The sequence below is a fragment of the Formica exsecta genome, unplaced genomic scaffold (genome assembly GCF_003651465.1).
Source record: "Formica exsecta isolate Colony F162 unplaced genomic scaffold, ASM365146v1 scaffold137, whole genome shotgun sequence".
NCBI lineage: Eukaryota > Metazoa > Arthropoda > Insecta > Hymenoptera > Formicidae > Formica > Formica exsecta.
The window spans coordinates 338,755-365,444 of NW_021848702.1; the positions used below are offsets into that span (position 1 = coordinate 338,755).

The 26,690-nt window shown below is 36.7% G+C and overlaps 1 protein-coding gene across 22 annotated transcripts; it reads right to left on the reverse strand.

Annotated features, from left to right (window-relative positions):
• Positions 1-266: 266 nt before the first annotated feature.
• LOC115245928 (troponin I) lies at positions 267-26,690 on the reverse strand. Of its 22 annotated transcripts, none has more exons than XM_029824429.1 (10): positions 26,641-26,688; positions 22,841-22,884; positions 18,897-18,914; positions 18,181-18,309; positions 16,622-16,745; positions 15,791-15,891; positions 4,920-4,963; positions 4,638-4,779; positions 1,601-1,618; positions 267-820 (listed from the first exon to the last, which is right to left on the reverse strand). In XM_029824429.1, exons 2-10 carry the CDS (start codon positions 22,853-22,855, stop codon positions 740-742), a joined length of 672 nt encoding a protein of 223 aa, XP_029680289.1. In that variant the 5' UTR covers positions 22,856-22,884; positions 26,641-26,688; the 3' UTR covers positions 267-739. The 22 variants fall into 22 exon arrangements, with proteins under 22 accessions (XP_029680289.1, XP_029680293.1, XP_029680294.1 ...); XM_029824433.1 differs by lacking the exons at positions 15,791-15,891; positions 26,641-26,688 and adding exons at positions 12,909-13,009; positions 25,720-25,868; XM_029824434.1 differs by lacking the exons at positions 15,791-15,891; positions 26,641-26,688 and adding exons at positions 14,011-14,111; positions 25,720-25,868.

Below are 26,690 nucleotides of genomic sequence, written 5' to 3' on the forward strand. Positions count from 1 at the left end.
TCTTAGAAAATTATGCTGAAATAAAAGACTTTTTTTCATAATTATGTCACTAAAACAAAAGTTAGTTAATTTTTCTACTACATTATCTATTTGAAAAATGTGTAAACACATGGTGGTATGACAACAATTATCTTATCGTATATAAAAAAAACATTGCATATAATTTTGTTATACGTTAAATCGTCAAAGGTTAAGACAAGATTTCTTGCAAATGGCATATGAAAGGAATATGAAAAAAAACATAGGAAAATGATCACACACAGAGGTTTTGAATATTGTTAAATATTTTGCTTTACAATAAACCTTAAGTAACACATTTTCCCCCCGTTATTCTCTTTACAATTAGATCCTTCTTTTCTCATTCGGTTTATAGAAAGACAGATTTTATTCTTTTTTTAATATATATCTTGCACGCAACAAGAGGTCTACAGTAATTTACAAGGTCTATTTAAAAAAAAAATAGATACATCACATCCATAAAAAAGGTTTGATAGGGAATAGAACTATCGGATATTGAATGTCAATAGATTTTGATACAATCTAGGATGTAACAATCATAACGGACAGACAGACGGGCAAGATTTTTGCGTGCAACTCACAACAGTAAGACATATTAAATTAATGAATCGATAGTTAAAAAATATAAGAGGAAGTTTATTGGAGTTCCTGCATCGAGCGGTTATTGACGATGACGGACAGATGATCCTGCGTGTCTCTCGCGGGAGCATTTTCAATTGTCTCATGCTTCCACCGGTGTCGGTGGCGCTTCTTCCTCCTTTACCTTCTTTTCGTCGCCCTTCTTCGACCAGTCGGGTTTCTTCTGCAAAATCGAGGAAATATTGCGATCAAATACATGGAAATCTCATTACACATGTTCGAGATTAGATTCGCACACTGGTTAGCAGTGTCGGGGTGAACGTTCGCAAAGCAGGGACGACGGTGCTGGGGGTTCAAAAAGTTTCGAAAGGGGCTATTTAGTTGGAAGGGCTGTATTTGTCAAAAATTTACGAGAATGATTTAGATAAAAATTGCTTCGTGATTGTTGTCGTGGATTGCATCGCCATACATTGTCCAATCGCGAATTTTTGTGCCAACTTTCAGGATCGCCAATCCCGCGTATCCTTTATTACCGTAAAAATTCTCTCGACGTTTTCGTAAACGTCGTCTGGCACTGCGCTCTGTCTGGAGTATCTATAAAGCCGTGCAGATTGTTAGTAACAATAAAAAGAAACGGCGGAACAAGCTGTACTAGCCTTCGAAATAAAATGAATAAAAAAACATCGGAATGGTAAAACTAAGACAATGGCTTGCAGTATTGTTGCAAATTTTCAGGAGCAATGCGTCTAAACATCGTGAGGCAGTCACGACTACAAAGTAATGAAGAAACAAAATATTGAAGAATAATTTGCATTAAATGCTGCATAACTACGAATGCTAAGAACAAAGAAAGCTTTTTCTGTGTCCTATTCCTCCATTCTCTTCCACTTTTATATACACGCACATATAATCTATTCGTTCTCCTATCTATTCCCATCTATCACACACATCATTCTTTTCCACGCATGCATATCGAGCTACAAGTTGGCTGTTAAAGTTTTACCTTATCTTTTGACGCGTTCTGCGAACATAATGCAAGAGCAACATTATTAGTCAACGGATAAGACATGGACATTGATTAAGGATTTAATGTACATATTATATTTAAATATTGTTTAATAAATAACGCATCGTTCCTGGCTTACATCGTAAACCATGATCGACATCGTAATCGACACACGCATATTGATTGTTGTAAAAACATTTTTAAATTATTTATTTATTCGGAAAATATAATGGAAGAGATTTTTTTTTTAATATGTCAAAATGCGTGCACGATTGTGAACAAACAAAGATGGAACAACAATTTCTACACATTTACAGCCTGGAAGCATGGCAGCCGAATGACGGCGATAAGGCAAGCTGCGAAAGAGCTTCAATTGCGTAATCAAACGAAACTTTATTTTCAGAGAGTGCGTGTTTCAATTTCTTTCTTTTTCAGGCGAGCTGGTATTTCTCTTTCTATTTACTTTTTCTCTAACGTTTTTGCATAGCAATTTGCCGGACGAACGATTTTGCGTGAGAAAGTGCGCGGCAATTAACACGTGTGAACAGAAGATAAACGAGGCGAGTGTGCGGAAAAACGGAAGGCAACAGTACAATTAGATGGTAAAGAGTAGAAAAACGCGAATGTATGTGGCCAGGCATGTATGTGTGAGTAAAGCGCTTCTGCCATTATGTACGAAATAAAAGTGAAGAACTGTCAGCTTCAAATATACTTCACAAGCCATTCTCACCTTTTTTGCACGACCCTCTTAACCTCATATTTTATCTATTTTGTGCTGGGTTACGCTATCGCCAAGATTTTTACGTAATTATATAGATAGAAGTAGACGGAAAGATTACAAAAACACGAAGATTAAAAAAAGAATACCAAAAACAAATTAGACAGTAATCGCCGCGATATGTCGGAGGAAAAGAGCGAGATAAAGGAAATTAAACGATGTTTCAAAGAAAGGCGAATTAGTGAAGTTTTACGAGAGGAGAAAAAGAGAGAGAGAGAGAGAGAGAGAGAGAAAGAAATGGTACGATTCTCGATAACCCCTGACCTTTTTCCTTATCGAATATTTAAAATACGCGCTCGCGTAACATCGTCGTAAAAGAATTTCTCTTATCACGCGAAAAGAAAATACGAGCACGCCGGAGCGAAAATCGTATCTGATTTTGTATAATATATATATGTATGTATCGCAAAAAATGCTATGATCGCGTTAACATTCTCATATGCAGCATCGCATTTCCATTACGTAGAACGAAAAGAATCGGGAATTAGGTCAGTTTGAGTTATCGAGTTTCACATCCAATGAATGCAAAGACAAAAGAAAGGGAAAATAAAAATCAAGAACGATCTGTCGCAGTGAGAAATTCCACAGATGGAAAGAAAATAAACCGTAAAAATAAGGAAAAAATATAGAAAACGAGAGAGAGAGAGAGAAGAAAAATTTATCGATAAAACATGTCGTGACGAAAGAATCGGACATACGAGGAAAACATCTGACTTATTCACATGCGCTTTCTTGGATCGTTTATTGTCATATAACTCATTGTTTTGATTTATATATAATAATTGTACGTGAATATATGTATATTGACGCAGAATCTCTCAGCTACATCGCTCGTTTTGACCGTCTAGTCCGGACGAGGAATATAATCAAATATCGACTATAACTCCTAGGATTGTTCGTGCAATTTTCAGTCCTCACTCGTTAATTTGTTCCGCGGCGCTAACGAACTAGTTTGCCAACAATTCAAACGAACGTGATGACGAAAACGCGCTGGTGAACACGCGAGACGTCGATAGAAACGGTATCAAAAGTGTTTTACGCGTATTTTTTTTTTTTCTCTTTTCTCCTGTGCGATTATTTTCGCGCGCGCGCGTGTCAAGTCAATTGTAAAAACGCGATCGTGTTAGTGTCTTCTTGTATGTGTGCATGAATGTGTGTATGTGTGAAGAAGTTTAATTTTTTCGTTTGTTTTGTTCAATTCTTTTTTCTTTTGTTTCGTAATAACAATCTGCGCTTTATTGAGATTTCGCACTCAAACTGGTTTACTTTCTTATATTAAATCTACTTCTTGGTCTGCCACTCTGCCTTCTCGGACTTCTTGGGCTGTGAAGAACAACACAAATTGCCTAGTCAACTACCACTACCACTACTATACATATACGAGAAAGGATTTACAGATTGGTCCTTTTGAGGAGATCACGTTTGCATGACGAGAAAAATACTCGTCTATGTTTCAGTCTTTCTTTTTTTTTTTTTTTTCGTTTGAACTATTGCAGTCATCGATTATCATGATCATACATTTTGTGGTTAATTAATTCGCATAAATTTGACGGCTTTGAAATGACAACTCGCTCATATATTCAATGGAAAGTATCGCGGTTCGATGAACCGATTAATTACCGTGCGATTATGTATCCATTGCCCGAGATTTTCGGGAAATTTAGCTTTCAAATTAATCGATATAAAATAATGCTCCGGGAAAATATATCATGATAAATGTTTTACGGCAATAATATCGAAATGCAAACAAGAGCATGTATAATGCGGATCTCCTAAATTGGACAATAAACAAAAAATTACTAATACGAAGAGAACCTGCCAATTGGGTTTTATACACAAAAAGAAAACCAGGGTCACAAAAACTGTTTTTTTTTAAAAACGTTTTGTTTATTTAAAACACCTGTTATACTACACGCCTACCCGTCGTACGGCTGTAAAAAGTAGCGTCTCTTGCAAAATTCAAAAACGTCGATGTGAATTTATCAATTAAAATTAAATCCGCAGAAATACAAGATGTACGAACACAATAAATATACAAATAAACGAATTCAAGATAAAAATTGAAGCGTATATTTCAAAATATATATATAAGTGCAAAAAGAAAATTCCAGCTTGTACCTCTGTGTACATAATTTTTGTTGATAAATTTATAGAACGCTTGGAATACATCTTTGACGGGCAGGGAAAAAACAATTTAGCAAAAAAATATTCGCGTCTCCTAGACGCGAAAATTCTATTGAAAACGGTTGTCCTTACCTCCTTGTCTTCTTCCTCCAAGGTGAATTCCTTCTTCTTGACTTGCTTCAGTTGATTACGGAAATTAAATTCAGCGGCTTTCTTCTGGAGCTTGGCGAACTTGTTCTCGTACTTAGACACCTTCTTCAGGGTCGGTTTCATGCTATAGTGAAATGTAGAAATCAATAAAAAGTTATACAATAAAATATATTCACGAGTCTCAATAATTTTAGCAAGAAAATGTATTGATAAAATAACTCTTATTTTTTATTGAATGCAGTATAAAAAAGAGGGGTTACTTACAATTTACCTCGGAGATCGTTGACCTGGCTGTTCAAGTCCGAGATCTGCACGTATCGAATACTTTTATTAACATCTCTATTATATTCGACATTGCGATATAATTTATTCATGCGTATTTAGTAATCTATTTTTTTAACATACAATATATAAAGGAAGAGAGTTAACTATTTCGAATATCTACGCGAGGTGATATCTATTTGCAATGCGATAGTATTCGTGTTCACAAATATACTCTATATACAACAAATGAAAAATACTCAAGGTATCTAAACTTTTAAATTTACCATAGGAAAGTTTTTCTCCGAAACAGGAAGAAAGTTGTACAATAACGATTCGTGTAAATGGTAAAAAAAGCATTGTAGAGAAAAACGCGGATTAGTGGATTCATGTGAACGACATGATAATCCAGCCACAAACGGTTAATCGAAAAAAAACCAACAGATGAGCAAATCAAATCGTATTGGCATGCGTCCTGCGTGGCAAAAGCAGGCAAGAGAGAAAGAGACAAGGGAATTTACACACGTTGAGCCGCAAGCGAGCAGATATTCAGCTAGCGAGCCACTCGACGAATCGAGATTGACAGTAAATTGGCTTGCGGATTAACTACAATAGCGGATGATGGCAATGGTTCGGTAATAGAGGAGCGGATTCCGCAATGAGAGATGGACGAATGATAACGGAAAAATGGGAGAGAAGAGAACCGGGAACCGCGTAGAGAAAACAATAACAAGACAACTATTGAGGGGGAGGAGGAGTGTTTACTCTCATGATACGACATGTATTGCAAGAACAATTTAATCGAAAAGTAAAAAGCAGAATTATATTAGCAGAATTGTATTACCGACGAGAATTTACATGCTATTTGCAAATAAAATAATTGTACGATGAAATAACTTTTTATCACGTTTTAGTTAGAATTATTGCGATTGAAATATTGCGGCTAATCACTTTATTCGGCTTCGCGGCAAAAAGAAAAAACAAAACAAAAGAATACACGATATTTATGAAATTGCGATTTTATAGCGATAGTAAAAAGTTTCGTAGACTATTATAGTCATAAAGGTTTCATTTTTAAACATATAATATATTGACCTGTTACAATATCCTGTGGAAACAGTTCCACAGGATTGGGTGAATATCTGTAGAATCCGTCGCAGAAACTCATGCAAGACATAGAGAAATCGTCGGATTTGTTGCATTACATATGCAGAATCCCGGAACAGATTAAATCTAAATGCAATTTCCAGTTGACTCGTATCACCGTAGTCGCCATCGTATAAAATCTTCGTTTCTGAAAACACTTTTACCGCTCTTACAAATAATATTGATTATTCTACTTTTCTGGAACAGCTTTCTCAGGAACAAAGTTTTATTCTAAAGCTGCTTGTCGGATTCTCTCCCTTTCATCTTAAGAATCGTTTGACTATTTTTTTTTTTTTTTTTTTTTTTTTTTTTTTTTTTTTTTTTTCCTCGTGCAAGTTATACAAGAAAGGGAACGACAAAAGAGAGAAAGAGAGAGAAAGAGAAGTGAGAGATTGGATACGATGGGGTGTGAATTTCATTTTGGCCAATCAGGGGACCGGCTGGTCACGATCAGCCGTTTCGTCCGCCGTGGATGATGAGAAAAAAATTACAAAATCCACTACAATCCGTTTTCTAGACTGCCAGAGCTCTGTTCCTCTCACTCGAAGCGTGAAACTATCTCTTGAAATCAATACTTGGTCGGTTTCATTGGCTATTTTATGTTTGCTAACGATACGCTTTTGGTGTAATACGCTTCAATTATCTCATAATAATAATAACATTCATTTTCGAAGCAACGAAGTAAACACATGGAAACCATTTAAAATGTAGAATAGTTATTGCTAGCAAATCTCACGGTGCATTGCGTAAATATATTTAAACGGAGAATAATTCAAAATTTGGCAAAATTGATTGTAGATTTATAGCAAAGTTTTATCAAAAATAATAAAAGAAACATAATTTTCTTTCGAGAATCTTGTCGCGAAAGGAGAACAGAGTTCTGCCAAGACGAATCCGCTATTTACAGCCTAATTGAACACCATGGCAAGAGGACACTGACAGTCGGCAGTGCGTGCGAGTCGGTGCAAAATCAATTTCGCTTCGCTTTAAAGACATCGTAGACGCCTGTACGTGTTTCACTCCAACGTCTCTCTCATGAGTCGGAAATTTTGTAATACACATTTACTATCCACCTCACAAAGATCAATCGAATGGGCGAGGGCTGGATTCGATTAATCGAACAATAAGGAAAAAAAAAGACAAGAGGAAAGTTTTGCGGCCTGAAGATTTTCACAGCATGGCACTTCGGTCTCGTGATCTTTTAATCCGTTTTCGAGCCAGTCCACCTTTGTGAGAGTTAAGAATGGAGAAGAAAAGAAAACCGTGATAGGAAGAGATAAACAACCAACTTTCGGGGCATCTATAGAGGTATACGATAATCGTTTTTTGAAGAAAATGATTTGCCGAGTATCTATGTATGTATCCACCGTCAGCTAATGCTTTTCTCGATGCGATCTTGTGAGTATCGCAAAACGATTATGTTTTTACGAAGGAGTTTAAATAATCTATGACGTACTTTGGACGCGCGATATATATATATTTTTCTCAATACTACATTAATGATAAAAATCGCGTTCTATATATCACGGTTATGAAAATCCGCACAATTGTTTAAACGTTAAGAATTGTAAAATAAAAATACGTGCAATTTGTATGAAATTGCTTGTTTTTCTTTCTTCGCGACGAATATGAAGTGCCATACTTCTTATTGTGCTGCTGGAGAAGTATCAACGTGATGCTAATTGTAATAAACGTAAATTAAATTCCATTCACTCGATTGATTTATGGTGTCGATTGCAAATAAAGTTTATCGATTCTAATTGTATTTAATTAGAAAGAAATTAATAGAAAAGTTAGAGCAATTATATAAGCGCTTATTTTATATACAGGGTGGCCCACGTAAAGTGTTACAAACTAATAACTCTAAAAATATTTGTCAAAACAAAAAATTGTTCATGAGAAAGTTTCATGTTTTTGAGGGGTCTTTCTAACTACGTAAACATAAAATTGCCCCCGTTCCTCCTCTAAAAGGGGCGGGGGGTAACTTTAAAATTTTAAATGGAACCCTTTATTTTTTATTGCACATTCTTGTAGCTTATCTCGAGACCTTTCCAAAACACTATAATAAAGTATTTTTTCATTAAGTACTTTTTGAGTTATTTTATATCTTAATCTGACATATTTTGATATAAAAAATAAAATATCTCGTAAAATATTTAGTTTTCGATAACCTTACCGTCATACTTTTAAGTACAGAATAATGAGACAAATCAATTAGTGTAAAAAAAAACCAATAAAAAAATACTTCATTATAGTGTTTTGAAAAGCTCTCGAGATAAGCTACAAGAATGTGCAATAAAAAATGGGGGTTTCCATTTAAAATTTTAAAGTTGCCCCCCGCCCCCTTTAGAGGGGGAGCGGGAGCAATTTTATGTTTACGTAGTTAGAAAGGTCCCTCGAAAACATGAAACTTTCTCATGAACAATTTTGTGATTTGACAAATATTTCTATAGTTATTAGCTTGTAACACTTTACGTGGGCCACCCTGTATATATATTGTTAATTCGGCTGCAATCTCTAAATCCCTTTATTTTCATAAATTACTATTATCATACATTTTTAATCTGAAAATCCACTTAAGCTATTCTGCACCGATATTAAATTGATACTCCAATTGACAAGTTATGAGTATATTTCTTCTCTTGGTAAACCACACCTCACCGATTTAATCGCCATTTAGATTTGTTGCAGGGGAAAGTGTTCTGAGTAATTCTCCGCAAGAATCAAGTGGCGGACGGCATTGGTTTTGGAAATATAACAAATTGAAGTTTGACATTAAAGTTTATGTATGTTGTAATAATCTGTTATTTTTTGATTGAAAAAGGCTGTTTACATCATTTATGCGGGGAGGGGGGGGGGTAGAGGTTCCACCCCTCTCCCTGCACCCCTACCCAGAAAAAATTCTAACCTAACTCAAATCTATTTTCAATTTTAAAAGTAAAGTTGAGTTGGGTTAGGTTAGAATTTTTTCGGGATGGGGGTGCAGAGAGAAGGGCTCCGACCCTTCCCCGCCCACGCATTCAATAAATAATATTTTTCAAAACAAGACTTAGAAATTCATATAGTCACATGTTAAAAGCTGTTAACGAACTGCGAGAAATAAATGAAACCGGTTATTGACAAAATATCTATGACCATGTACCTATCCCGTAAATGTAAACAAACCCTTTTTCCATGTCTACTCTACAACAAATACAACGTACACAAACTTCATTTTTTCTAATGTTACTTTATAATATCTGAGAAGAAGCATTAAAACTGTGAAACTTCAATTTGTTATATTTCCTAAACCAATGCCGTCCGCCACTTGATTCTTGCGGGGAATTACTTAAAACACTCCCCCTTAGAGATGTGACCTTGTATGTATATTTACCCTTCTCTTTAAAGCCGACACAATTTAAATTAATTTGCATTTAAAAATAATTCTGTAAAAAATTCTGGAATAAATCTGATTTACAGAAATGTTGAAGATATAAAAGTTAAGAAAAAAGAATATTTTGTGTTAATTTACTGCATTAATTTACTATATCAATTAACGTAAATATTATCTAATTATGCATTCAGTCTCTGAATATTACAAAACAAGAGAGAGAGAGAGAGAGAGAGAGAGAGAGAGACTGCTTGAGAGACAACGATTAATTTACGTGGCATGATACATGATTCCGGCAATGGATATTTCAGCAGAATACGAATCTATCGTTAATCACGTAAAGCTCCGAAATATCGGGTAGTGATCGATCAAGTTCTCAATTACACAAAATTAATCAATACGATAATGAAGGTATTCATCCGGTTCATCAGTCCTGTTACCGTATCCAAGCGCTAATTAACCAGCGTCCATTCTGCACATATATATCGCATATCTTAAACAGTTTATTAGTTAGAAAAGCCATGCATGCGTGGTAAAGCAAATTTATTTGTATTTGGTAGAAATAACACATATTCGTGCTATATGCAGAGTGTTAAAGAGATAACGGGGCAGAGTAAGTAAAAAAGAGAGAGAGAGAGAGAAACTGTATGTGTAAAAAAAAGGAGAGACACATGAAGCATAAGAAACGAAAGAAAAAAGATAAGCGGAAGACACCGTAAAAATCACAACAATTTGCGTTTTGTTTTATTCTACTATTGTTTTTTTTTCTTCCATTTTTCTTTCTGATTTTGCACCGCACATCTACGCACGTACGCACGCACGCGCACACACACACGCGCGCATAGTCTCAGGCACACAGTGTCAGTTTAGTCTCGCGTGAGACTAATTGTAAGGAGGATTTTTTCTCGATGAACCCCGTTGGTAATATGTTTTCTTCGAGATTGCGTACTTTTTTTGGCAACAAATCTATCACTGCGAAATTGTGCGCCCTTCTCGTTTCACGATCATTTTTCTCGGTGCGCGAAACGCAACGTTTACGATCTCAATCTGTGATCATCAATTGCGTGAATCTATATGTGGACGATTATGCTACAAACTCGAGAAAGTATGTAAAGGAGAGTATATAACAAAATCGGCGTCTTCTCTATAAGCTTGCCCAGCCCTGACTCGAGAATAAAGCTTCTTTTTTATTTTCGTTGGCGAGTTAGTAGAAAGCTCAGAGAGATATAGTTGCGTTATGGTTAGATAATAGAAAGACAGTATAAACTTGTGACAAGACACGTTATAAGAGAGAGAGAGAGAGAGAGAAAGAGAGAGCGAGTCGATACAGTGTGCATTTAGCCAGACAGTGATAATAGACGATAGAAAAATGAAATGCTCTATATAAATAAATTCACGGCACGTTACGCGATGAAAAAAAGAGAGAGCGAAAGAAAAATAGGGTAAAAATATGTGATCGGCGAAAAAAATGTTTTCCGTTGCGGCACTTCATATCCACGAGAAAAAAGAGAAATTCTTTTCGTTGTTATTCGCGGTTGTTCTGTTGCACGTGTCGCAAAAGGATCGCAATAGAAAAAAAAAAAAAAAAAACAAATATATCATTGTAGATCGTCGTTTAGATTATCGAGGCAGGACTGATCAAGATTACAAAGATCCACAGGATGGCAAAATGTTGTCATCGTCAAAGATTCTCTCGTACGTGCGTTGCTGTTTCATTATGGGAACTTTTTCCATTGGTTTGCGACCCGGAGCAAATCTGCGTTCGCGCCGCAAGTTTTTCTCCAAGAAAAACATCGTGAAAGAGAGAACAACAAATCGAAAGAGAAACGTATATACAGAAAGGGGGATGAGCGGAGAAACAACGCGAAGAGAGAGACGGGGACGGGGGGAAAGGCTTGGTGCCCTTATATTGTCCGATACGCGTGAGTCGGCGGGGAAATGATAAAAAAAGACGTGCGATCTGACGGTTGCTCTTTTTCTCCTCGCATTGTTCGCCGTTGTCGCAGTGCTTTTCACTTTTCCTGTACCTCGTAGTCCCTTTTCCGAACTTCACGCTCCAAATCCCACTTCTGACCCTCACAAAGGTAGACGCGGTCGTGATACATTTGGCAAATCTTCTGCAACTCCACTACAAAGAATACGGAGAGTCTCTCAGAAATCTTTGGTTCTTCGATATGTTTGCTTTTCTGACAGCTTAGGTAGTGGGGCACAAGCGGAGTGAGAGACAGACACCTCTCGCGTGTGATCGATCACGCGCGACATGTAACGGCGGTTGTATGAATCGTCCCGAAAAGTAAAGATCGTCGAAATAATCACGTTTAACTCTTAAATTGAATTTAACGGCACGTACAAGACTTGATTTTTGAAACGCGTAAAGTTTTACAAAATATATAACAAATATATAAAATTTAACAAATAGCTGCACACACAAATTTATTTTTGGAAAATCGTCGGATATCTATAATTAAAATCTACAATACGCGAAACAATTACATTATTGTTTCTGAATAAGTAAACATTACACGAAGGGTATCGGGATAATTCTTTTTATTTTGTATGTACAGCAACTAACGGAAGTCAGCTTTACATATTTTAACGGGGAATATAAACCGCGTGGCTCGAATACTAATAGTACACGGACGCGATGCTGGAATTTCAATGAGACAGCCCACGATCCCGCAATAAGCAAAACTTCCGAAATCTCCGATCCGAGTAAATTGGCGGTCCCTCTCTCGCTCCACGTGCGCGATAATAAAAGTTGCGCGGCTCTCGAATACCTAATCGCGCGTCGAGAAAGTCAGAGTTTTCCCTAGCTCAGACGTGATTTCGCCGCTCCGAAATCTCTCCTTTTCATGAAAATCGCCCTGTCGTCGACCTTACGGTTGTAGTATCGCGAGGGTGTACGGCGTCGCCGCCTTCGAAACTTCGATCTTCCACGATTCGCACGTCCCGGGCTATCCCAAACGTGATTGGAAGCGCCGCATGAATGGGAGAAGTGCACAAAATCATCACGATCGCGGACAAGCGATACCGCACGAGTTCTCTTACAAAGTATTCGTGTATCTAACTTCAATGGGGACGACGGACGGTGCAAATAAAAATAGAAACAAAAGGCTCGTTGACGTTACGATCCGTTGCGGCAATGCGGATAAGTTAATGTTGGTTACGTTCCGGCAAACTGTCCTCAAAGTCTCATAGAGAGTTTGGAACATTAGTGTCTCGCGGCATTTCCCTATCTAAGAGACGTGCAAACGTGCTCGAACCGAAGGTTCAAAGACCCGTCAACTAGAAACTCGTTCGAGAACCGTTCGACCAAGGGTGTCGCTCGGTCAAGCACGTGGCAGAGTTAAAAAATCACGTGAATAAAGAGAACGGGAGAAAGGGGGGCGGGGAGAGGGAGTAAAAGTTTGACAAAAATAATATATGCAAGTGATTCGATAGGCTTTCTCTTTTTTAGGCAAGCCGATCGTAATTACCTCGAACTGTTTCAACCTAATTTGCCTCTCGAGGTCATACTTATCGCCCTCGAGTGAGTATAGTCTGTTCCAATATGCCGAACAGATCGTCTGCAACTCGGCTAAAAGAACAAAAAGTTAATGGAAAAGGGGCAAATTGGAGTCTGCTGAGTATGTTTCGTCGTCCCTATTCTCTGTCGATTGTTTTAAAAATTAATTCGCGATCGAATTATATCAAATATTGAAATTATATATAGTTTTAAAAATAAGAAAAAAAAAAATTTTTTTTTCTTATTTTTAATATTATATATATTTTGTATATAATAGATATTTAAAATTATTATCCAATTCATTGATGTTGATATGATAATAATAATAACTTTTATATAATATTTAATCTATATAATTTGTTATTATTTTTAGCATATCAATATTAATAAATTGCTTCGTAATATCTCTTGCAGATAAACTTGGATGTTTAATGACGTGATAAAAAATGATGTATATAATTGACGATCTGCGATTTTCTGTAATGACTTACATTTTCGCTACGAAGGATTATTCGTGAGGAAATGAAATTATCATGGAGGAAATAGAAATGAAATGAGTCTTTCGCGTTGGAAGCGAGAAGCACGAAGCTGACAATCGCGTGATCGTTAACCCGACATGGGAGGCAAGTGGGAAATGGGGGAAATTCGATGGAAGGAAATCGTGAGAGGGGTGAGAGATACGTAGATACGTAGAGGACGTTGAAAGGTCTGGTCTGGTGATGCCTACTCGCAAGTAAATGAACAAAATTATGTCTACTCGCACATACACCTGCAATAAAATAACATTACTGAGATAGTTCTACGTTGAGCGATTCTACGAGTCGCGAGGGATGCTATACGTTAGAGCTGCTGTGCTTCTAAGAAAATACTCAGCCTTTCGATATCTACGCTTAATTATTATTACGAAACAGCTTGTGCAAATTGGAACAGTCGCTAGATACAGCGAGATGTGCTTCGCGCAGTGTGACAAAGAAAAAAAAAAAAGAACCAAAGACAGGAAAGAGTATTTGTATGGCGTTAATCGCAGCGTCGCGCTCATCTCTTTGTTTGTCACGAAAAAAAACTTTTTCGACCTCCATATCCTTCTTGGCGACTTCGTATTCAAGGTCGTACTTCTCCCCCTCGAGAAGGTTGATCCTCTTATGATACTGGTTCAGAATGGACTTCACGCTAGCTGTTAAAATTCAAGTCACTTCTTGAAAAAATGTTCTCGTACAGATGCCGTTTAAAAGGCTTCTAAATGTCCATTGTGTATCGCGAATTAATCCATTTACCTCTCACATCATAGACGTCGTGTATATCGTTACGTGTTATAACAGCCTCATGTCGTAAAGGTATATTGTAAGATATATTGTAACTTCGCGAACGCGACGAGTACGAAATCTATTTCGCGCAGATGACTTGAACGAGCGATGGATAAAGTATGAGGGCGGGAACGAGTCGGGGATGAAATTGGTGTGAAAGCTAAATCAAGATGTTATAAAGTACTGTTGTCCTGCAGTGACGTGAAGACTGTCTCAAGTTTCCAGCGATGAAAGCGCGCTCTTAAACCACCTTTCGAGATGTCATTGCGAAATTTGAAACAATCTTGAATTTACATTATATAGATATTCGTTCATAGATAAAAAAATAATGCCGTAGTAAGAAATGTTTATACAATACTTCACAAAAACGAAAAAAGCGTGTTTCAAACGGCACGTATTTTAAATGATAAAAATCAATAAAGAAACTATATAGTGCATATTGTGAAGCAGTGTATAATAATTGATCGTAATCCAACGCCTAACATATTCCAAAAGTGATGTTATTCTGTTATTTTGACGTGTTTCGTGCGAGAATAAAGTGAGTAGTAACAAGCCGTATTAACACAATATAATCAAGATGCGGATAAATCTATAATTCTTAGATCATCGTTAAGTTCGCCAGAGATTCGTGATAGGATTAAACGAAGAGAGCAGAGAAATAGAAAACAGTGAGAGAAATCGCGCGCACACTAATGCGAAAAAAACAAGGTGCGATATAAGAATCAAGATGGTAATATAAATCGACGACAGTGTTGTGTGCGTTACGTAGATATAAAACAAAAAAGAGAAAAGAAAAGTGTGAGAATGGGAAACGGTGCGACGAAATAATGCGAAGCTCGTGTTCTTTGCTCGGCTGCAAAATGGAAGCTACGACGAACGATTCAAGTTTAAGCAAAGAGCTATTAATCATTCACGAAGTTGCCCGATAATGATTATTCATCGGCTCGGTTGATAAAAATAGCGATGCGACGAGTCGAAATCGTAAACTCTCTCGACAAAAATTAAAAATAAAAGTAGCCGATATTACAAGTGTTACAATAAAACTAGAACATTTTTTGATCGTATTATTTCTTGAATTTAATTATTTGTCGCGCTATTTCTTTCGTTATTTTATTTATACGGTTATTTAGAGATCGCTATTTTTATCGAGCATACTCTCTCGACGAAAATTAAAAATGAAAGTAGCCGATATTACAAGTGTTACAATAAAATTAGAACATTTTTTGATCGTATTATTTCTTGAATTTAATTATTTGTCGCGCTATTTCTTTCGTTATTTTATTTATACGGTTATTTAGAGATCGCTATTTTTATCGAGCATTTGTTGTCGATTGCTAAATACAACCGATATGTAAAATGGTGCAATCTGCCAAGTACGTCTCTCTGCCAAAGTTCTAATTACGTTCGTCGTCGCTCTACGCAAATATGCAACTGAACCAAGATCGCTGTGTTACACAAGTGCAACATTGAGCATCGTTAACTGTATCGCGAGCGTCGCGTTATCGTTCTCGCGTAAACGTTCTCGCAGCTGTTGCTCTCTCAAAAGTACCTCGAAATCCTTCTTCTTAACAATATATTCGATGTCAAATTTTTTATCCTCCAATGCCGTGATCCTATTGTGGTACTCGCGCAGCACGCGCTTTATGGTCTCTGTATGTGGTTCATCAGAACAAATAAATATGTAAAAATGCAAAAATAAAGACGCGCGTGTCGGGGATATTCGCGTTATTCGTACGTTCAGATTATCCGAGATGCATTTTGAGTATCGTGCTCTATCGTGTTTCTCTTTCTTAAGAGATTGAAAATTGTTTTAAGATAGAAAATACCTTAAATTGCAATACAAGAGAGAGCTATTCTTGAAAATCGCGAATCATTTACCGTGCCTTTTCAACGAGCTCTTTTTATATCTTCAAAAAGAAAATTGAAGATAAACGACGATCTGTAAAGAAATTGATGAAGTTCGCGATATAATGACATTAACAAAATTCCGGCCTATGAAAAATTGTAGATAAATACTGCGTACTATTATCAATTACTACACAATTTAACAAAAAAAAATTCTTATTCTCTAAATAAATGCAATTTCGTCTCATTAAAGACTCTCTCTATTACACAAATAAAAAATTTTAAAAACTCGAATTACTAAAAGTTATTCGAAATATTTTGTGTAAATTCATTCAAGTTGATATTCTATCAACTTTTCGAACGCATTGCTTCTGTAGAATAATTTTTGATTAACCAAAATTAATAATAGAGATGCGGTAAATTTGTAATTTTGCTCAAAGAATTACGTGGATGAGAGAAAATACTTGGTCCAAATATAAGAAGCATAAACGCGATTCGGCGATTTCCCGTAAGATTTTGTAACGAAGCAAAGTACCTTCGTTGGCATCGTCAACGTTCTTCGGCTTTCCGCAGCGTTCCTCGATTATGCGCCTCCTCTCGGCTGCTTTTCTTTCCTGTTCCTTCTTCAATTCCTCGGCGGCTTTCTTACGCAACAGCAACTATAGACATATGGAACATTCGTAAGATTCAGTTTGGTAGGAAGGGAAAACATTTCGTAAGCAGACGAGGAAAGTTTTGTTAGGAATATTTAGTCAGGAATATTTACGCAGAATATTTCACCGTACGAATCAGTTCCTAATGGCATGAAATTGACATAATTTAAATGGAAATGCGAATTTAAACTTCGGGATATATTGATAGCCTGCTATAAATTATATAAATAATTTAAATTGTGTACGCAATGAGAAACGGATTATAATGCTTGCCTCTGATCTATAATAAATATAAAATTGTTCAATTATACAAATCGGTTAATCGTATATTAAAACAGTTATTAAAACAAATGGATATCAACGCGACGTTATACGAGTAATTAATTCTTGTATCCGTAAATACGTATGTAATCATGTAATAACAGAAAGATAAAATGAACATGAATTAATTCTTGTTATTAGATAATACGGCTACGATGTTCGGCTCATGAGAAACATCTCCATTTATATTTTACTCGCGAAATAATTGAAGCTTGCGGTTAACATCATTTCTCTTTGGTCAGCGAACGAGATAACGTCGGTTGAAATTCGGTGGATCGCAAATATTGACATAGCGGAAGGAAGGAAGGAAGGGAGAATGGTAGATTTGCGGGGAAATAACATTCCTGCACCGGCAAACGCGAAAAGATTCTCCAAGAGGTAATCTGCATACACACGGAAAACTTTATGTGCCGCGAATGCGAATGTTCGCGACACTGCGCAAGGGAAGAGAGAAGGGGGATCGAGGAAGAGAGACGCATGAATGTTCTGGAGGATGTTGCGCGACGATAGAAACAGAATGGCGAATGTAAGACGTGCTCATAAAGTAAAGGTAAAAAGGCACAAGGATAAAGTTTGGAAAGTCTCGAACTATGCGCCGGTGCGGCCGGCAGTTGGAAAACAGAGCATTGAGAAGACGAAGGGGACGAATAGGGGAAAAGGAGAATGGGAGAAAGAGTAAATGGAGAAACGGATGTATGTGCGGTTCCCGTTACGAAAAATATTTCGCGAGAGAATCGGCACGAGAGAGCCAAAGAGGATTATCCGCGGTATTACGCGGCAGCTCGAACAACGTGGAAGAAGATTATGGCATGCGATGAAGCAATGAGATAAAATCGGAAATGGGAAGCTCGACTTGGTGGTTATCGATAATGAGCAATCGATATTACCGAGGATATTGATGTAATTTAAAACGTACTTTTGAAAAATCTCCAACACGACGTTAAATTAACACCGAGAGTGGCGGTTCGTTTGAAGAAATGAAATATGATGAAAGAGATTTGCGTCGACATATCGTGAACGCGAGTTTTAAAGAGATAAGATATTCCGCGAGTTTTAGAACTCACTTCGCCGTGCGACGAAATTCGTAAAGGAAGTAGCAAAAAACAGTTGGTGGACTTACCCTAAGCTTCTTCTTCCTGTCGGGGGTCATGAAACCCTTTTTCGCCTTCTTGGCTTTGGAAGCCTCTTCGAGGCGGGCGCGGACCTCCGCCCTCTTCCTCTCGGTCTCCGCCTGTTTCCTCTTCTTTTCCTGCATTTTTCGTGCGAAACTACCTTAAAACATCTCATCTAAGAAAGCCCCGAAGCATCTCGGAGGTGCAATGCGAATTTGAAAAATATTCCGCGACTCTAACTCATCTAATATTTTTCACACTCTCATTCCTCTCGGTTTTCAAACTAAACTTTCGCGAATCTTAAATTGAAACGGTTGCAATTTCAAAATTTACGATAATTACTATGATATCAATTTTTCTAATTTAATAAAAAAATATTTAATTATTAAAATATTGTCAGAGGGGGCTATTGATTATATGTCTAATTATTACTAATCTCAAAATTTCATTATACAATGTAAAAATGAAATTTTATATCAGTTACATATTTTTTTCTTATTTCGAGGAATATTGCTGTGAACAAATCACAAATGCGCGCGTTATTTTTGATTATTTTTGCAAAACTAATATCGCTAATTTAGAACATTTGCAATATATTTCATTTTGTAATAAAACGAGCGTAAGCTCTTTTCCGACGAAAGGATTCTTTTCATCCGTCTGGTAAGTAGCCGTCCTTTAAGAGACGACTTTATGTTTCTCATAGCTAGTTTCCTCTCTTACGTACATCCTCGATGCGCTTCCTCTGTAAAAGAGAGAGAGGATATTTCTCGTTAGTACGCTCTGTGTCCTGGGTCACATGCATGCGATACCTGAAACACTTTTTACGCGATCCTTTCGACTGGGTAAAAGGATATTTCTCAACGGCAATGAGAGAGAAAGAGAGAGAGAAAGAGAGAGAGAAAGAGATTATCATCTCTAGTGTTCCAGATTTCGCCATCAAGGAATACCTTACAAAGCATTAGCGTAGCGAACATGTTTTCGCGTGTTTCATAAAGATGGAGAATGGAGAGCTAATGGAGTCTGTCTTAAGTAATATAACTTTGTCACCGTCAAGAGCTACAACAGCGCATCCAATGAACATCTTGTATAATATCGTTTTGCGCGAACAGCCGCGCGTTCCACTTATAATGTGACACATGCTTTCGACTGTCATTAGCTCTGCATTCTGTAATAAGTTGCCCAGATTTTTGCTATCGACAATACGCGGATTTCGAAAATAAAAATAATATTTGCAACCCGCATTTATATAAGATAGAAGCAACGACACGTGAAATTTTTACATATGTGAATTTGGGGCATTCTATTTTTAATAAATTAAGTTTTTAGTACAAACAATGATAGTATTTTATTTGTAGTTGTTTATGATAACAATAATTCCATTTGTAGTCGAAGCCGGCAAAGAATATAGAATATCGAAAAAATAACTGCTTCATTCGACTTTAAAATTAGGAAACAAATCTCTGATTATTTATATATTCATATATTCAGAATTATTTCAGGTTATTCGTAATAATTTTTATTTGTAGTTACGTTGTTTTTCTTCAATTGTAAATATACCATAATTTTTGAACGATTCAATTACAAACGAAAAGAGAAGCACTACAAATAACTACAGAACAATTCTGTGAAACAAGATACATCAGCGATTTTTTTATCTTATAAAATCGAGTAACAATCATTTTTTAAATGCTGCATCTTTATGGTTTTGACTATGAACAAAATTATTGTTACTACTTACTAAATAACTATAAACAAAATACTTTATCATTTTTTGTATTAAAAATTTAATTTAATTAAAAATAGAATGCTAAATTCATATAGGCGTAATTTTAGTAACCGTGACTTTAAACCTTGACACCCAGAAAAATGTTATTGAGTAACATCGCGATGTGAATAAGCTTAAGAAATAAGCTATGAATAAGCTTAAGAAATGCTGTCGCAGTTGACATCGTTTGCTATTACACGAACGCTATTAATAATTGACGGTTACAATTTGCAAGATACGAATAAAGTACAAATCTTTTTTACATCTTTATATTATTTATTTCGATATTAAATTCTGATCCAAAATTCACATTCGATACGGGTATGGCACTCACATAGTGCATGCTGTGAGCTATTTGGTGATATTAAATAATAGCAATAGATATATTGCACTTATACATTTATAATTAGAGGCAAATATAGCATTAGAGGAACATGCGCACAGCGCAATGTTGTTTCACATCAAAAAACAGAAATCATTCCTCATGCGACTCTGGTATCTACTTTACCCTAGGTGTGTTCGATTGTTTTATGTTTGTCTATAGTGCTCGTTCTCTGGAGTTCTATGTTTGGCTATAATGGTTCTTCAATTATAGCTTTAATTGAAAAAAGCGAGGATGGATACTTTTGCGAGGGAACGATTTACTCATGACGGCGTAGCAAATAATGAGAATTATTTAACGCGTGATATATTGTACATAATATAATAGCGCAAAATGCTCTGAGTTATTTAAATATCTTCTAAAATCATTAAAATTATAAAATATTTTTCAATATTATTGATCTTTATACGTAGAAAAAAGTTTGAAGTTAAAAACTTGTAGCATTCCGTATACGAGTTTAAACAATGATAAAACTAAAATTAATTGAACATTTTTGAAGTGATATTATACAATGAAAACTTTGTAATTATCAATAGAAAGTTTAGTGTAAGTAAGAGATTTCTTGCGCCTGTGACATTGCAAAGCCAGCACTCGTGACTTCGAATAAACGAACCATCTGCAAAAGTGTGTTCATGTAAGAGTTTTAATCAGTAAATGGAAGTTCTTTAACCGATCTTCGGTAAACGTCCTTTTCATTGAATGCACTCGAGTGTGCTGAGTTTTGCTTCGCGATATACACTGACAAATATCAAATATTTTTGCGTCTCAAAGAGAAAATTTCTCCTTCTTCGTGCCATCATGAACAAATCGAACTGCGATACGAAAGGATGGATCATTTTATAAATATAACTGAGGAGAAACAACGGAAAAACGAAAGATGGTCTAGAAAGACGAGTAAAATATCAGGTGAAATATCAATTATTACGGTAAAAACGAGATAGTGACAAATCAAGAAGATTACAAGTATTCTTAGACGTGAATTTACAATTGAAAATTTGGAACAATTTTGTTTCTCTATAAAAGGAAAACGTGAGTGACAAATAACTCGCTCGAGTAGCAAGAAAGAGGAGACAAAATTAAGCGAATAGATCCGGGGCGAGCGGGAAGGATCGCGTTAAATAATGCCGAAATAAAAGCGAGAGAGCGTGACGATAAATCAGACAAAAAGTCGGGCTATGGAGCATATAACGGAAGACAACGAGCATGTCGGTCGTAATGTCGATCAGTACTATTTTCCGTTCTTAGAGAGCGGAAATTTTACGGTGACATGTACGAAATGTATGTTCCTTACCGCGTGTAGAGCTAAAAGCCTTCATTAATTTTTACATTTGCGGTTCGCGTCGCGCAAATTGGCTTCATTATGCGAAAGAAAACTATCCCACCGTGCACAAACAAAAAATTGTCGGCCACGGAATGGATATAGAAATGATGACACAGTCATCGAAATAAAGATTATAAAAAATAATTTGTTTATTTAAGAATTTAACAGAAATAAAAATGTTAACTAAAATAGATGAGAAATGAAATAACGATGGAGAGTGAAAGAATCAAGAGATATTGCTGGAAAACAGAATCGTGGAAAGTTTCTTGCGAAAGGAGAAACGAGGGAAGGATAATCGCGATGAGAAGCGAGCTTCTATCATATGATCGCCTCGTCATTCTACGTAGCATATAAATCTTTTTCAGGACGCACAAACTGCATGGTTTATCCTTGACCACCATCTATATCTTCTACTAAGCAACTTGAAAATGCCACTGTAGTAGAAAAAAAAAACGAGGCTCAGTCTGCTCGGAGACCTCGACAATCGGAGCTTTGTACATAAAAGCTTGATATTATAAAAATATAATATTGTAGGAGAATGGTTTATTTATGAAGAAACGCGTATTTGAAACTGATTTCTCTTTTGCACGTATATTGAAATGTTTCTCATTACATTACGATAAACATACATAAGAAGTTTAGAAAAATTTTAATTTATAGAGAAATAATAAAATAATTTGCTTAATAATATATATAATATTTGCTTCATTATAAACTTTCATTAGAGATTGAAGCACTGAAATCTGTCAAATACACTTTTCGACAATGTAAATCGAAGGATTTGTGGTAGAACATTCAGTGAAACCGTTCAGTGGAACTGTTCTATTTTTATCGACAAGTTCTATACTGTCTTCACTAAAGTTACAGAGTTTATGTTAATGGTCTTTCACAGAGAATCGTAGAAAGCACAAACAATGCATACCTTTCGATAGTTACGCTAATTTTACTGCACGGATTCGACACAAAAGGCGCGTGATGTTTCAGCATTTCCGATCCAAGTGTGAAGATCAACAGCGTCGAAAATCCAGCGAAACGATGCAATATGAAAAGGAAAACGTAATATTAAGGAATATCCGATATTCTCTCATGAAACCATGCGACGTGGCTCCCTCGATCTCGTTGCTTTTTTCAATAATGAATAAGCATGTAAAGAACGATATGATAAGAGATAAAATTTACAGTTTAAAATACACACCTAACCTCATCGTCCGCCATGGTGGTGGTTGGTTGTTACACGCGTCTACCTAAAAAAAAAAAAAAGAAAGAATTACAAAACGATACAAATATTTTTCATTAGCGTTAGTATATGCGATGAAAATCTCTCGACACACGCGCTATTAATAGCACGTACCATCAGAATCTCCTCCCCTCTTTTCTAATTATTAAAATAAATAGAGACTTGCATAAGCGAGCGTAATAAACGCGCTCGCAGCCGCGGCTCTTCGCATTATGCGAAGCCATGTGTGAAGCTCTTTTTTCTCTTTTCTTTTTTGTGTACGCATACTCACTTATATCATATGCGTAAACGCTTTCACGCTTCCGTAATACGCGCGGCGTTTACAAATGGAGCGGACGAAAATAATGACGGAATAACGTGAAACGAAAGCCGTCGAACATCCGCGACGACGGAAATATTAATAGCGGAAAACCACAGAGAAGAAGAAATTTATCGTCGTGACGCGCCTCTGTCTCTTTCGATAAATACGATCGATCTCAGGAATGTGCCTCTCGGAGTCGATAAATCATGCCGCTACGTGGGTAGATTTCGTCGCCGAACGCGTTCGAGGAGATAGAGGCGCGATAGAATACGACGGTGTAGAATATCCGACGTGTGTGCGAAAATAGACGCCGGTCGTCCCCACTTTCCGCACCGTCGTGCGTCGTCGAGACGTCGGGATACGGTCGACGCGATCCAAATTTGGATGCAACGACCCGGTAGATATCCCGTCATCGGCGGCTTCAACTGGATTCGATGTCGAAACGGCGAGACGGACGGATAGATAGAGGGAGCTTTCCAGCAAGAAACACGCATAAATATAATATCATACGATTAACTGTCAAATAAAAAAATTTTAGGGTCTTGAAAAATTCTCTATTTAATAGTCAATTATGTTACATTATGTCTGTCTGTGTTTTCTTGCTGGAAAGCTCCCAGAGTCTCGCGCACATCGCCATGAGAGAATCTCGAATGTGTATGACGGATATACTACACGTCGATCACGCTATTTACGAATGACATTTCGTTGAAAAGATATGCGATAACTGAGGGAAGATATATCAACAGGGGGGGGGGGAGGACTCTCTCACGCGAGAACCTCCTATTAACCGGATTTCCGTCGCGAAATCGCCGTGCCGATATATTCCGCGGTTGCGGAATATCGACTCGCCGAGATACAAGGCGGAACGACTAAGTTTCAAAACAGATAACTTATATAGGTAAACTTCTGTGCGCGCAATACATAACGGAAATTGTGTAATTCGGTTACAGAGATAACAATTGCGCATTTAGCGCCGCTTGCATGGCGGCCAACGACGCGCGCTCATTGTCAAAGCTCCAAACATCCAAGAAGATGGATTGTGCTTGTCTACAGTGGCATTCCACATTCCGAAAATACTTAGGAACGTTATATATACGTAGTTACAAGCGAAATGTCGCGTAACGCTGTAACCCGACAATCGTGAAACAAGATCTCGTTAGAGTACTGTGCGGAATGGTACTTGGAAATATCTTCTTTATTTTTTGCTTTTATTTGTTACATATAATAATATTAAATTAATAATTAATTAAAGGAATAAAATATTATATATATAATTCTCTTTCTCTTTAATTATATTGTCTTGAATTTAAGATTAGTAAATAAAGAGAGAAAGAGAGAGAGAAACAGAAATATTTTTTATAAATTACGTAATATAAATACCTTAAAAATATCTCTTTAAATATTAATGCTTACTTTTTACTATGTTCTATCTTTCATCTTTATACGCTTTAGTGTTGTGTAACTGTGGAATCCGAGTAAGCATTGCATAAACAAGACAATTTTCTTGCGTCATCAATGAAATTAATATGCAAATTTATCAAAATCGGGATATTATATGGTATAATGAAATTTTATGGAGATAAAATAATTAAATTCTTATTTTTTCATTAATTAATTGTTATTACGACATACTGCAGTGACTCCTTTTATATTTGTAACATGCGATCCGCGCCTTCGCTAAGTATAGATCTCCTCTCGCGCTCGAACCATTCCAAGACACGTCCTACCACATCGAGACGTGCGTATCGTCTCCGATGTCAAAGTGGCAAGCCGCTCCGTAAAAATAGACAACTCGCTAAATTTCATTAAAGTATGCAAAAAAGGCAATCTGCCGCGCCTGGGGGAAGCTATGTTTTATAAACTTTATTATGCTAAAGCGAGAATATAATGTAAATCTATTCCTTTCGTTGGAAAATTTAAATTGAAAAAGACGATCGCGCAAAATAATAATAATGACGCAAGTTTTAATACTATTTATTGGTGATAGAGGCACTATTCTATAATTTCTTTTGATTGAGATTAAGATGGAATAGGAAGATTAGTAAAGAAAATAAAGATTTTCTATGTGATCGATATATATACACATATTTTGTTAAGATACCCCAAATAATCGATCAATAGTCGATTGAGACCGATAAATGAAAGAAGCTCTCGTTCATCACTTTCAACTTCGCGTCACTTTCAAGACGAGCGATTGCTCGTCGGTGATCGCCGATCCGTCACTGTCTCGAGAGCCTTAGGCGGATCAACCGTCACAATCTTGAAAAGTATCTTTCGTACAGTCACTCGTCTCACTGACACTCGATAGAATGCAGAAACTTTTCCACAAACAGCAAAACCTTTCGATAGCAACGACTTATTTCCTGGAGGGAAGGAGATCGCGAGTCTTCTATCTCTCTGTCTTTTATCCGAAGGTTCTCCAGGCCTCTTTCTGGAGAACGCAGAAGGGTCGACACCTTTTGAGGACACTTTTGCGATGAGTCGACAACGACGAGGCTAACATCCGAGAAGACCGCGAAGATCACAGGAAGATGGGCTTACCTTGTGGAGAAAGCTTTGCTGGCTACGACTGGCCAACCGGACCTTAGGCAGTTGACTGTGCAATATCGTGGATAGCCTAGTCGACTTCGTGAACCTCCACTGTAGGCTGTTCACGTGGTCACGGCGCGACCAATAGCGGCACGTCATTGGCCATAAGCATTTTTAGGCGAGAGCTCTGCTCGCTTTGCTTGCTGCCAAAAATAATCGGAAACTGAAAACGGAGCCGAGCCCGCTTGGTACGCCGCTAAGAAGCTCGCTCGACTCCTTGCTGGATTGCCCTCCGATTTCGTTTACGGTATCACCGTGTCTGTTACGAGGCGAGAACGGAGCGGTCTTGAACTCGTTCTCACCCTCGAACGCCTCGAATAATTACAACGCGGTTATTAAAGAACGATACGTGATCCGCGCGATATATGATATCTATTGGTATTGAAATTAAAATTTTCTCTCAACCAAAGAAATAATTTTTAATGAACTTATCCGCATTCGCGAGGAGAGAACGAGATAGTATATATTTCTTTATATATTTTTTTTAAATAGGCGGTTCCTAAAATATAGATATAGCTTCAAGAATAATATAATTAGTATTGATATAAAAATATGACATGATGGGGCATGATATAAGATATATTTTCATTTGTACTACGCACACATACAATATATGAATTATTTTATTTTTGGTTATATATCTTATATATTCCATCAAAGATTTATAGTTAATATAAAAAATCACATTATATATATATATATATATATTTTACACATATATATACCTCTCTGTCTTTTATCCGAAGGTTCTCCAGGCCTCTTTCTGGAGAACGCAGAAGGGTCGACACCTTTTGAGGACACTTTTGCGATGAGTCGACAACGACGAGGCTAACATCCGAGAAGACCGCGAAGATCACAGGAAGATGGGCTTACCTTGTGGAGAAAGCTTTGCTGGCTACGACTGGCCAACCGGACCTTAGGCA

Bases quoted from the DNA above. Each gene is read 5' to 3' on its own strand.
- LOC115245928 (XM_029824429.1), bottom strand. The intron at 16,746-18,180 runs GTAAGTCCACCA...ATATGTCTATAG, and splicing joins ACAGGAAGAAGAAGCTTAGG to TTGCTGTTGCGTAAGAAAGC. The intron at 4,964-15,790 runs GTACTTTTGAGA...CGATACGTGCAG, and splicing joins TTAAGAAGAAGGATTTCGAG to ATCTCGGACTTGAACAGCCA.